At 51.6% G+C, this 11,825-nt stretch overlaps 1 protein-coding gene across 1 annotated transcript; it reads right to left on the reverse strand.

Moving 5' to 3' along the window:
- Positions 1-5,685: 5,685 nt before the first annotated feature.
- On the reverse strand, positions 5,686-11,003 carry KISS1 (KiSS-1 metastasis suppressor; the record flags this gene model as incomplete). Its single annotated transcript, XM_082667391.1, has 3 exons — positions 10,920-11,003; positions 7,904-8,024; positions 5,686-5,999 (listed from the first exon to the last, which is right to left on the reverse strand). Exons 2-3 carry the CDS (start codon positions 8,004-8,006, stop codon positions 5,686-5,688), a joined length of 417 nt encoding a protein of 138 aa, XP_082523517.1. The 5' UTR covers positions 8,007-8,024; positions 10,920-11,003.
- Between the last annotated feature and the right edge of the window lie 822 nt (positions 11,004-11,825).

The following is an 11,825-nucleotide window of genomic DNA, read 5'->3' on the forward strand; positions in this document are numbered from 1 at the left end:
AGAAGTAAACACTTGGAGTCCTGGCAGGTCTAGAAATGTTTCCATTCAAACCTTACTCTTTAGAGTTTGGGTGTGAATAGAATGCTAGGTTGAAACTTGTTTCCCCTCTGAAATTAGAAGTTGTTTTTCCAATATCTTCTGATTTTAACAAGTGTGGTGCAACTCTGATTCCAGACTCTTCTGTGGTTTGATCTCTAGTGGGTTTCACCACCTTTCCTTAGCCCTGGCATGGGTCTTCTTCCATTCATGTGCTTCATCCACTTAATGGATGCCCTCAACCTGGAAATTCATGTCCTTCCGTTCTGGGAAATCGTCCTGCATTAATTCTTTGGTCATTTCTTCCCTTCCATTTTCTCTTTTTCTCTCTTCAGGAACTCATACTAGTAGGATATTGCAACTTCTGTTTGTTTTCTAAGTTTCTTATATTTTATCTCCTGACTTTTTTTGTTGTTGTTGTTCTACCTTCTATGAGATTTCTTTAACTTGATGTTCCAACACTTTTATTTCTTAAAAAAAAAATTATCTCATAATTTTAACCTCTGAAGGCCCTTTCTTATTCTTTGATTATTCCTATGTTTATTGCAACCACTACTTGGTTTTTTGTTTGTTTGTTTTTAAATTTATTTATTTTTATTTTTGGCATGTGGGTCTTCGTTTCTGTGCGAGGACTTTCTCTAGTTGTGGCGAGCAGGAGCCACTCTCCATCGCGGTGCGCGGGCCTCTCACTGTCGCTGCCTCTCTTGTTGCGGAGCACAGGCTCCTGACGCGCAGGCTCAGTAGTTGTGGCACACGGGCCTAGCTGCTCCGTGGCATGTGGGATCTTCCCAGACCAGGGCACGAACCCGTGTCCCCTGCATTGGCAGGCAGATTCTCAACCACTGCGCCACCAGGGAAGCCCCCACTACTTGTTTTATGAGTGCAAAATTTTCTCTTATGCCCTCTGAGCATTTTTAAAAAAATTTTTTTTTCCCTCTGAGGATATTAATTACAGACTAATTTTTTTCTTGGTGTCTCTGGTTTCTCTGTGTTGTTTGCTTTGGTCTTCTCTTCCAAACTAGAGGTTTTATTCAAGCTCCTGGGACAACTTGGCTCTCCATTCAGGGCTAAGACAGACAGGTGGAGGGGCCTAGAAACTCGGTATGCAGGGGCAAGGCTCACAGCTGGTGTACCCCACTCTAGATGGGGGCTTTGAGCAGATTTTCCCTGGAGCACTGCCATAAAATGAATGTTTGTGCCCCCCAAAATCATATGTTGAAATCCTAACCTTCCATGTGATGATATTAAGGAGTGGGGGGCCTTCATGGGTGATTAGGTCATGAGGGTGGAGCCCTCATGAATAGGATTAGTAGCCCTTATAAAAGAGACCCCTGAGAGCTCCCTGCTCCTTTCTGTCACGTGAGGATACAACAAAAGCATAGCCATCTATGAAGCAGAAAGCGGGCCCTCACCAGGCCCTGAATCCGGGGTCCCTTGATTTTGGAATTCCCAGCCTCCAGAACTGTGGGAAAGAAATTTCTGTTGTTTATAAGCTACCAAGTATGTGGTACTTAGTTAAAGCAGCCCAAACGGACAAAGGTAGGTACCCTTCAATGGCAGTATCTGTCGGTCTTTTCTTTGGGGCGTTCTCTCTCCCATTTGGGGAGGTGGTCCTTGTGCCCTGCATTCTGGGAAGAAACTGGGAAAGGGCTCACCCAGGCAGACTTTCACACAGTCTACTCTCTTTTTTCCCTCTTGTCAGACACTCTCTTTATCCCCATCCTCATTGTGCTTGTGACCCCCTGACTAGAGGTCTCTACTGAATCCTCGAGAGAGAAAGCCTCTAGCTTCTTCCTCATGGGGGAGCAGGGTAGCCAGGCTGTGTTAGCTGGAGACAGGGGACTCAGGAAATCTAACTTCTCCTTGTAGAGATTTCCAGCCAGTCCCCTGTTTTCAGTCTAGAATTCATCCCAGGTAGCTCCAAGTACCGAGACTTGGTCCTTGGGGTGAATCAGTTATGGCCCTTCAGTAGACCTTTTAGCTGGCTTTGAGGTTGTAGCTTCCTTCATTCTGCCAAGCCCTCCATCTAATTTCCATCTTCAATATCTGGTTGTCATTTCTCATCTGCTGTGGTTTCCTTTCCCTTCTCTTTGTCCTTGGGAGTCTATTCCTTTCTTGTTCCTTTGCTATCTTTTAAGGGGCTTAGGGTGTGAGCAGACATGACTGTGTCAGAAGTGGTACCTTTAAACATTTTGTGAAGGTAACATGCGGATGAGACTGTTGTTAAGACTCTATTGGACAGATAATAGAGAAAATATAGGTAAGCAAAACCCGAGAAGAGGATGAAACTGGGGGCTCTTTGTTTTGCTCTGGCTTTCCCAACAACCAAAACCAGTCCTGCTGGCCTCCAGGCTCCCTGCTCTGAGCTGAGTATGGAAGCCTGTTGGGCTCTGATGTTTTAAAATGGAAGAAGGGCGAGGAAGGGCATACTAACTCCCCTGGGACTTGACATCTTTTGCCTCCCTATGACCAAGTCTGGACCTGGGGAAGCTGCTTCCAGAGAAAGGAGACAGACAGGGGCAAAAGTCAGATGCCTGACCCCAAACAGGAGGTTTGAGGGGAGGAGACCTGCTCTGGGGATTGGTAACCTCACCTGTGTTGTCATTAAAGAAGTTGGAGAGGCATCGGGATAGAGTGACATTGGCTGCCAGAGACCTGCTACCCAAGACAAATCATTCAGGAAGAGGGTTGGCTCTGCCACACAGCAGGGACAGAGAAAAAGGAAAGACTGTAGCGTGTAGGAAGATTATGATACGTGGAATTAGAATGTGAGTCTCACTCTGGGCTCCCTAACTTGCCAGCCAACCTTGGGCGCACCACTTGACTTCTCCAAGAATACTGCCCACCTCTTGCAGTTGTTGTGAGGTTGAAATGGAGTAGCCCTGTGCTTGGCACACTACAGGACTAAAAAACTGCTTGTTAATATATTACTAGTGATACTAGAGGCAGAAGTCCCCCTGCATCCCTCCCACCCCCGCCCTCCATATTCCTTTGCTTAGGGGCATGAGACCACTTCCCTACTAGTGCAACAGACTTACCAAAATGGAAGGAATATGGAAAGAGATGCTCCTACCTCCCATTCCCCAGGGAAGGATGCCCAGGTCCTCCTGGTTTCTTGCCCCTTGGGGACTGTCTAGAGTTCCCAGGAAGGACTGGGTTTGAGAGACCCTAGGCAGCCCTACCTCCAAGTCTTTGGGCTCTGGTGCCCTAGCTCTCTGAGTCCACCCAGAAGTCTTGGGAGGTAGATGGGAGTCCCCGGGGCCCCTCACAGCCTGTACCTTCCCTCCAATCAATTCAGAGTCAGGCTGGGAGCCTCATGAAACCAAAAACCCCTTCACCCCATGGAGATCCCCATCCCTTCACAGCACATGGGGTCAAGAACTGCAAAGCCTTGAGTCTCACAGGCACAGTCCTGGGCAGGAAGACCAGGACAGGTGGATCCAGCTCTTCTGCTACCCACTGAAGCAGCTAGAACAGAGATCCTGGAGAGCACTTGGGTTGCAGTGGGAGCTAGTAAGGCCTGAAATGTAGTTAGAGGGGCCACACCACACACAGCGTCACACAGACACATGTATGTTTCTCATATTTACCCCTCTTACACATACCTTCTCACACACAGGCCTGCTTCTTATACCAGAGAACACATTTCACTCTCCTGCCCCTGAAGCAACACACACACACACACACACCTCTGCCTCCTATCTGCCTAAACTTGAGGTCATGAGGAGAAATTAGGGGAGATCACAGGAAATTTTGTAAAATTAGGTTGGCTAAGAGCAGATTTTAGAGACCATTAGCTTCTTCCTACGCATAGACTTCATCAGAGAAAGGATTGGTCCAGGGAATAGGAGAATAACTCACTTAACAAAATAGCTATTGAGTTTATGATTCCTCTCCCAGAGGTACAGGGACACACACCCCAGGTCGTTTGGGGGATGAAATATCAACAGCATCACCCTGTCATGCATGCTAGGACATGAGCTCACAGCAGTACCAATAATTTGAGAGATCCTGGAGGACGGTTTCTGAGTAGAGATGGGGGTAGGGCAGGTTGTCGTGTTCCCATAGCAGCCTATCTCATTGCCATAGCAACAAGATTCTGCCTCCATTCTATGGAGTCCTGGTTTCTGTAATGGGTGGAACACTGGTGTTTCATGGAGTGGTGGTGGACCACACAATCCTTCTAGGAAAGAACATTTCCATTCTAAAACAAGCAAGGTAGGGACTTCCCTGGTGGTCCAGGGGCTAAGAATCTGCCTTCCAATGCAGGGGACATGGGTCCGATCCCTGGCTGGGGAACTAAGTTCCCAATGCCCCAGGGCAACTAAGCACATGCGCTGCAACTAGAGAGAAGCCCGCGCTGCAACGAAGAGCCTGCGCACCGCAACGAAGACCAGCTCAGCCAAAACCAAGCAGGGTACGCGTAGCGTGAGGCTGTCAAGTAGGGCTGGGTTTTCTTGTGGGCTTAGAAGCCTAGAATTCCTGGAGTTTCCCAACTGACAAGCTCTACTCCTTCCTACAGCAGTTTAAACTCCCCAGCTATTGGGGTCTCCCAGGAATGTCCCCACAAGGCAGGTTGACCATTCCTAATGTTCACCACAGCTGACTCAGATGGAAACCCTGCCACGTCAGAGAGGTGTGACAGTGCAATGGGGAAGCCAGGAGCCTGAAATGGCTTGCCACTCATTGGCTGTGTGCCTTGAGTGAGATATTTATCTTTCTGAACCTCAGGATTCTCACTTGTGAAAATGGGGTTAACACATGCTCAGCCCCCTGGGTGGTTCAAAGGACGTAGCGAAGTGATGAACATAAAGCACTGGACCCATCCAGGGTTTCATGGGTGGGGGTGGGGTGGGTGGGTGGGCGGGGAGGGGGTGATTGGCAGATGGATGGCCCAGTGCACTGCTGACATTCCTTGCGCATGGAGTGGGGCTTCAGTGTGGTTGTGGCCAAGCACCCCAGTGGAGGTCTGACTGTGGACCTAAGGTGTTATTTAAACCTCAGTGGAGGGGGCAGTGGTTGGCATCATCTTCCAGATCAGGCTGTCCGACTGGCTAAAAACTTCCCTGGGAAAGGGGAAGGTACTTAAGCCATCTGCCTTCCCCTGGCCTAGATCAGTGCTACTCAAAGTGTGGGTGTCGGCTCATGGCCCTCTGAAAAATGTTGGTTACCCATCTGCAGTGACATAGGTCTAGGAATTAAGAGAACATCTTCAGAAATTTTTATAGCTATTTGATATTGCAGTAACACCACCCAAGCAGCATCCAATTTGAGCTTCTTTTTAGTTATTTTTAAAAGTTTTATAGAGATTCAGTGTGTGTGTGTGTGTGTGTGTGTGTGTGTGTGTGTGTGTGTAAAAGTACCCATCTGCCCCGAATTGGGGGAAAAAACAACTTGGTCCTTTACCTCTAGTTTTAAAATCATTGACCTTGATAACACTAAAGCCTTCTTAAAACCAGCTGAAGATCCAACTGAGAGAGAAGGGGAACAATCTCATCCGCGCCGCTTGCAAAAATTAGCCACGGATCACAAGCAGGTGAGACGGCAGCATTTCCTTTATTGCTTCAGGAAAAAGACTGCAGGCCCCTCCCACTGCCCCGCCCCCAGCCCCGGCCCCGATTTGGAAGGTCTAAGGCCGCACCTCCGCGCTCAGCCCCGCCCGGCGCCTTGGCCGCGGCTGCCGGGCGGCGCAGTGTGTCGCTTTCCGTAACGTAGACCGAAGGAGTTCCAGTTGTAGGCGGACAGGTCCTTCTCCCGCTGCACCAGCACCGCGCCGCGCGGGGCGGGGATCAGGCGACTGCGGGGGGCGCACAGGCCCGGCAGCTGGGGCCCAGCGGAGCTCTCGGGTGGAGGGCACAGCGAGGCCCCCCGAGGGCTCGGCCCGGCAGCGGCGGGCTTCCTCTCCGCGCACCGCGGGCTCTGCGCCCCGGAGGCCAGGAGCGCCGGAGGTCTGAGCCGCGGGCCTAGGACAGAGCCACAGGGAGAGGCTGACGTGAGGCCGGGGCCCGGGAAAGACGGCTTTGGAACACCTACTCACATCCCCATCCTCTGCTTCCCTTTTGTTCCTTGACCCCCTAGGAAGCTCAGAGCTCCAAGCTCAGCAGCATCTTAGCTTGGGTGGTTAGGCCATTTGCTCCTCCTTCCTTCAATATAGCTTTGATTTCACATGTTTTACAGAATTGTCTTGAATGTCTTTTATATTGATTACTTTTTTTTTTTTTAGGAAGCAAGAAGGGTAGAGCTTGGAAATAAAGAAAACTCAAGTATTTGCTGGACACCCAGCTTTGCTCCTCTTCGTGGCCCTCTGGCTGGCCCGCCTGTGCATCAGGCTCCCACTAGACTGAGCTCCTAGGGCGGTTGGGGCCATGTTCATTCATCTCTGAGTCTCTCAGAGTCTTGAAAACAGTGCCTTGCACATACTAGGGCCTCAAAAATGCTTGTTAAATATATAAAAGCTAATGAAAGGCTCGTAGTTACAGAAATGAAGCAAGTGAAGCTAAGACCATTGTGCCTCCACACCCCCAACAAGTGTGACCCCTAAAAGGCTATATAAGGGCTTCAACAAAGAAGGGAAATTATCTGGGTCACCTCAACCAGCTCACCTCCCCCACTCCAGGTATAATCTTTCCCCTTCACACTGAGGGTTAATGAGGCTAATTTGGAAGGCACTCCACATGCGAGGCTCATTAAGTGCACTATACCTTTTAGCAGTAAAGTAGTGCAACTAGCTCTCAGGAGACAATGACCCCAGCAAATTGTGGCAGGAGATCAGTGGAAATGAGGTCTGGGGTGTGAGTGGGTGTGTGTTGGGTGGAGGGTAGTTGGCTTTGAGCCCTGCTCTTCAGTGCCCTGGCATACTCTGGAGAAAAGCGGGCATGGTCCAGAGTTAGTTATAATCTTCCTAGGAGGGCCCTGGGCCTGGCTGAGATGGAAGAGACAATGACTTCCTTTCTAGCTACAGCCACCATCCCAGCAGGAGAATCACTGCTTAGGCTATTGTTTTTAGCATCACCTAAGCTTTTGCCAGAAAGAGCTAAGAGCTCAATGTCCCCAGGGCAGTGATGATGTTATACTCTGGGGGATCCTCCCTCACCCAGAAAGAACACCCGATCCCAGGAGAGAAGACACACTTGGCAAGGGACACCCAGGGCCATGTTCTCTTTGCTTTGGGATAGCTTATGGGCACAGTGATATCTTGTGTATAGAGAGAATGCTGCAAGTTCCAGAGCTAGAGGAACTGAGGTCCCCAGAGGCCAAGCTGACCACCCAGCAGTGTTAAACCCCCCTCCTGACTTGGGGATGAGCACCATCCTAGCTCATGCCCTGTAGAGGGCACTCTTTGGGAGCTCAGTGCCTGCTGGGTTTCTGCAGCATTGGATTGAGTGACTTCGGGAACGTTTCTTTACCTCTTTGGGCCTCAGTTTCTCCAGCTCATCAGTTTCACAATGAACTCATAATGTTGACAGATATTAAGGATCTGTCCTTTTGTGTAGGCTATTTTTTTTTTTCAAATTTCCCATAAAGGAACTGAGGTCACTGGTAAGACAAACTTGCATAGTAAATTCCTTCCTAGCAGATCTGCACAGAGAGGTGGTTGGCGGAGAGCAGAGAAAACCATGCAGGAGCTCGGTGGTTAACAAGCACCTGAACCTGGGTGAGCCTCCTGATGTCCGTAACAGTGGCAAGACATTCCTGCTTGCAAGGTTAGCGAGGCCCCTAAACGTGTTGCATGTATCAGTCTTAGGTTTCCATTAAACGCAGCTTTAAATTCACGTCACGAGACTAGCCATATCTGAAGAATATGGTAACTCTCATTTTGCAACAACTCACTTGCTCCCTCCCACCCTTCTTCCCAGACAACACATACCTGTGGCTCTAGGGTTCTCCATGGGCGTCGCCTTTTCTAATGTCTCCCTGAAGGAGACGGCACAGAGGAAAATCGTCAACTGCCAAGAAACCAGCGAGTTCATCGTGGTCCCGGAAGTGTCCTGAGACCAAGACAGAGAGAGGGCAGAGGGGCTAGGTTAGGCACGCCCTCTGGGCTGGGTGATGGGGCAGATCCCAGCATGACGTGGGACCCTTGGAAGGGAGGAGACAGCCCCTGCCCTTGGAGGCCCTCAGTGGAGGGATGAGGCTGAACAGACACAGCACGGAAATGGGACTGAGACCACTTGCACCGTATTGTCCAAGCTGAACTCATGCTAGGTGAGAATCATAGGGAGGGCTTCCTGCAGGTGAGGCCAGTAAGGTTAGGAAGGAAGGAGAGAAGGAAAGAAGGGAGGGAGGGAGGGAGGAAGGATTCATATCAGTGGAAGGGGCAGGACTGCTTGGGTTGGAAAATGGCCGGGATTCTGAATCTCAGGTTTGCTTGAGAGGAATGTTGGAGAAACAAGGAATGAGGTGCAGTGCGGCAGTGAGCAGGGAAAGGTGAAGTGAAGTGGGGCAAGGAGTTCCACTGAATGGAGGACGCTGAGGTCCCCACCTGCTCTCTGGAGCCTGGGAGCAGGCTCTTCTTCCCTCCATGCTGGGCTCTGCATAAATGACAGCTTTCTGTGCTCCACTCTCCCCACTAGAATGTGCCTTCCCGAACCTGGCCCAGTTCCCTCCTGCTGTAATGGGAACTTAATTCCTTTCCTTTTTCAAGAAAAATGAAGAAAGAGGCAATCATCTTGCTTGCTCTCATAACCCTTCATAGCCTTGAAAACCGTCATTAAATTGTCTTATTGCCTGTAATTCAGGAAAGAGAAAAAAACTTTCCCTGATTTATCAGGTCAACTGTCTCCATATTCTATTCCCCGTGGTCTCTGAGAGGATATGAATATAATCGACTTCATGATTTTGGCTGTTGAGGTGGGAGCTGTGTGCTCTGACCCCCTCTTCATCCCCTTTCCCCTCTCATCCCCACCACCGCCCCCCCCCAGCTCTTCCAGCTCCCAAGTCTGATTTCTCTTTGAAAAAGTCACCAGGCATTTTGAGACTGTCCAAACATGATTAAAGACAAATTGGTGGAGAGCCAGGCAGCACTGCAGGCTGAGCAGAAGGGAGTGGGTGCCAGATCTAAAGGCTCGAGCCTCCCTCTGTGGTCGAGCGGTAAGGGGGCAGGGCGGGGGGACTATCATTTGTGCCCGTCAGCTCCTAACGGTGGCTCAGCCCCATCCAACCCTCTGTTGTGGCCCCCACTCCCCTTTCCTCTCCCTGCTCCAACCGGGACGCAGGCATGGGGTAGAGTAAGGGTGGGATTAGGAGGACTCAGATCTATAGCCACAGCTCCACCCTCCCTCCCTGTGAGACAAGAGCAAGTCACCTCCCATCTCTAGACGTCATTGCTCCGTGTATAAAATAAGAGCGTTGAGTCAGACTGGCCACCGACTGTCCCCTCAGATGGTCACTTATCCTTGCAGACTTTGACTCTGTGACACACTGAAACCCAGACCATGGCTTTCTGCACCTGCCTTAAGGCCTGGGGCGGGGCATGGAGTAGAGAGAGGATCAGTCCACTAGAGAGAACAGTGCAAAACCATTTCTTTTATGGCTTCAGGCCATGGATGCACAGGGTCCAGGTCAGTTCCGAAGTCATTCCTGATCGCAGCACCTGGTTGGCGCTATGGGTGCACAGGTGTGCTAAGACGCAGGGTTGCTTCCCCCAGGCCCTCCCCTGGGATCTAGCACAAGAAATTGAGCCGTAATCAGAATCATCTCAGAATAACACGGTAAATGAGAGGCTGGAGGCATGTGAGCACAGGGTGGGTGGGGAGGCCCGGGGGTGTGTCAGAGCCCATGGGAGCCTGATGTGGAGGGTCCAGGCAGGCTTTCTGCAGGGGGTGGCACCTGAGCTGAGTTTCTGAGCACTGAAGGCAGTCCCAGCAAGGGAGCTGGAGCTGGGTGTGGAGGGAAGTGCAGGCCCTCCAGCCTGCCAGGAGGGTGAAACTTTGCTGGAGAGAGAGTGAGTGATGAGGCTGGGGAAGGGGCCACCAGGGGCTTTATCCCCAGGCGGTGTGAGCCAGAGGGGAATGTGTGTAGATTAGCGTTTCACATGGAGCATTCAGGCTGCTCTTCAGAAGCAGGACGGTGAGTGGGGAAGGAGGCAGAGGGCAGGCTGTGTGGTTAGAAGGTAGTGTTCCTTCTTCATGCTCCTCTCACCTGTATTGCACCCTCCCCATCCCATCATAGGTAGCACATACCATGAGAACTTTGGGTTTCCCCCACTACCTGTCCCCAGTGCACACCTACACCCCTCCCCCAACTCTTGGTTCACTGCCCAGCACAGGGGCTTTTAACACATGTGGTAGAATTGAGTTGTTTGGAAAAGAACCATCAGCTTCCAAGGGGCCACGAGTGGCTGTCCTGCTGTGGGCATTTTTGTGGTCTCCCTGCCCCAGGGGTTTTGTACCTAGAGAGTAACAGGAATTCCAGGCTTGGTTGGAAAGCTTTTGGGGTGGGGCAGCTCCCTTCTGCAGTGATCCCATCTCTTAGTGCCAGGGCTGGCAGGGTACACGGGGGCTCTTTGTTTAGGTCTGTGTTTGCCATCCACACATCAGGGAACTGCCCAGAGGAGTCCTGTTGAGCCTGTGAGCCCCAGGAGTTCCCCAGCTCCCTCCAAAAGCTTCTGTGGCCTCTCATCCCAGCCAGAGAGTTCATTCACTGTATTCATTCTTTCTACAGAAAAGAATCCCCAGGGTCCTGGTTTCATAAAGTGCAAGTTAACATCATTTACCCAGACATCCCAGAATAAATCTGGCCAGCCGAGTAATCAGGGAAGATCGGCACCCCCTTGGCCTGCCTGGGACGCCTCCGTCAGTCTTGGAACTGAACCTGCTCCCAGCTTGGAGCCTCCCTGAGTCCGGCCGGAGCCTTCCCCTGTGTGGGTGCTGCAGCGCACCTACCTTGCCTTGGCTCCGTCCTGAGGGGTCTCCGAGGTGATGACTCTGCTTGGCTGAGTGAACACCTGGAGGGAGGGGAGATGGGCTCCTGGGCTCGCTGTCACCAGCTCCCTGGTCACGTCCCTTTTATAAAGCCCATGGTGACGTCTCCAGGCATAGGTCCACCTCTGCCTCCCCCTCCCTCCTCCTCAGACCCCCTCAGAGAGCACGGCGCTCCGAGCCGATGACGGCTGACTCCCGCCTCCTGGTTCTCATGACTGAAATCAGCCTTGTTCTGCCCCTCCAGAAGCCTTCCAAGGCTGGCTTTCTGATTGCCGCTAGTTCTTTCCAGCCTACTCACCGCTTCTCCCTGACCCACTCCAAGACCCATTCTGCCCCAAACAACATGAAAATGGACTGTTGGGGGGGGGGGGCGGAGTGTCAGCGGGCAATGTTCACCCTCCAGACAAGTGAGTAGGATGCAGGGGGGGAAGGGGGAGGAGGTGGCACAGTCTGCCCCGGGGGCTCCTTGCTCCCCGTGTGCTCCTGGCTCTGGCAGCTCAGTTGGGGTCTCAGACCAGAAGGCGGCTCCTGGGCTGGGATCTGGGACTGGGTGGGGGGATTGTCTCTTTTTTTCTTCCTTCCTTCCTCCCTTCTTTCCCCAAGCAATTCCTGAGCACGGGCTCAGCAGGGGGTTTGGAGATGAACATGCCGAGGTCCAATGGGCGAGACAGGTATGTGAGCAGCTGGCTAAGAAAGCAGCAGCTTTGCAGCTCTAGAAGATGGGCGTACCTGGGAAGCACTAAGGGAACTCGGAGGAGTGCCTTCCAGCTGCAGTGTGTCGGGAGGTGCTGCTCCTGGGGCCCCACAGTCATGTCCTGTGGCACCTCGATCACACGGTTTTGGAATTGTTGTGAGCCTCGCTTTGAA

This window comes from Grampus griseus (genome assembly GCF_964374135.1).
Source record: "Grampus griseus genome assembly, chromosome: 1".
Lineage (NCBI taxonomy): Eukaryota > Metazoa > Chordata > Mammalia > Artiodactyla > Delphinidae > Grampus > Grampus griseus.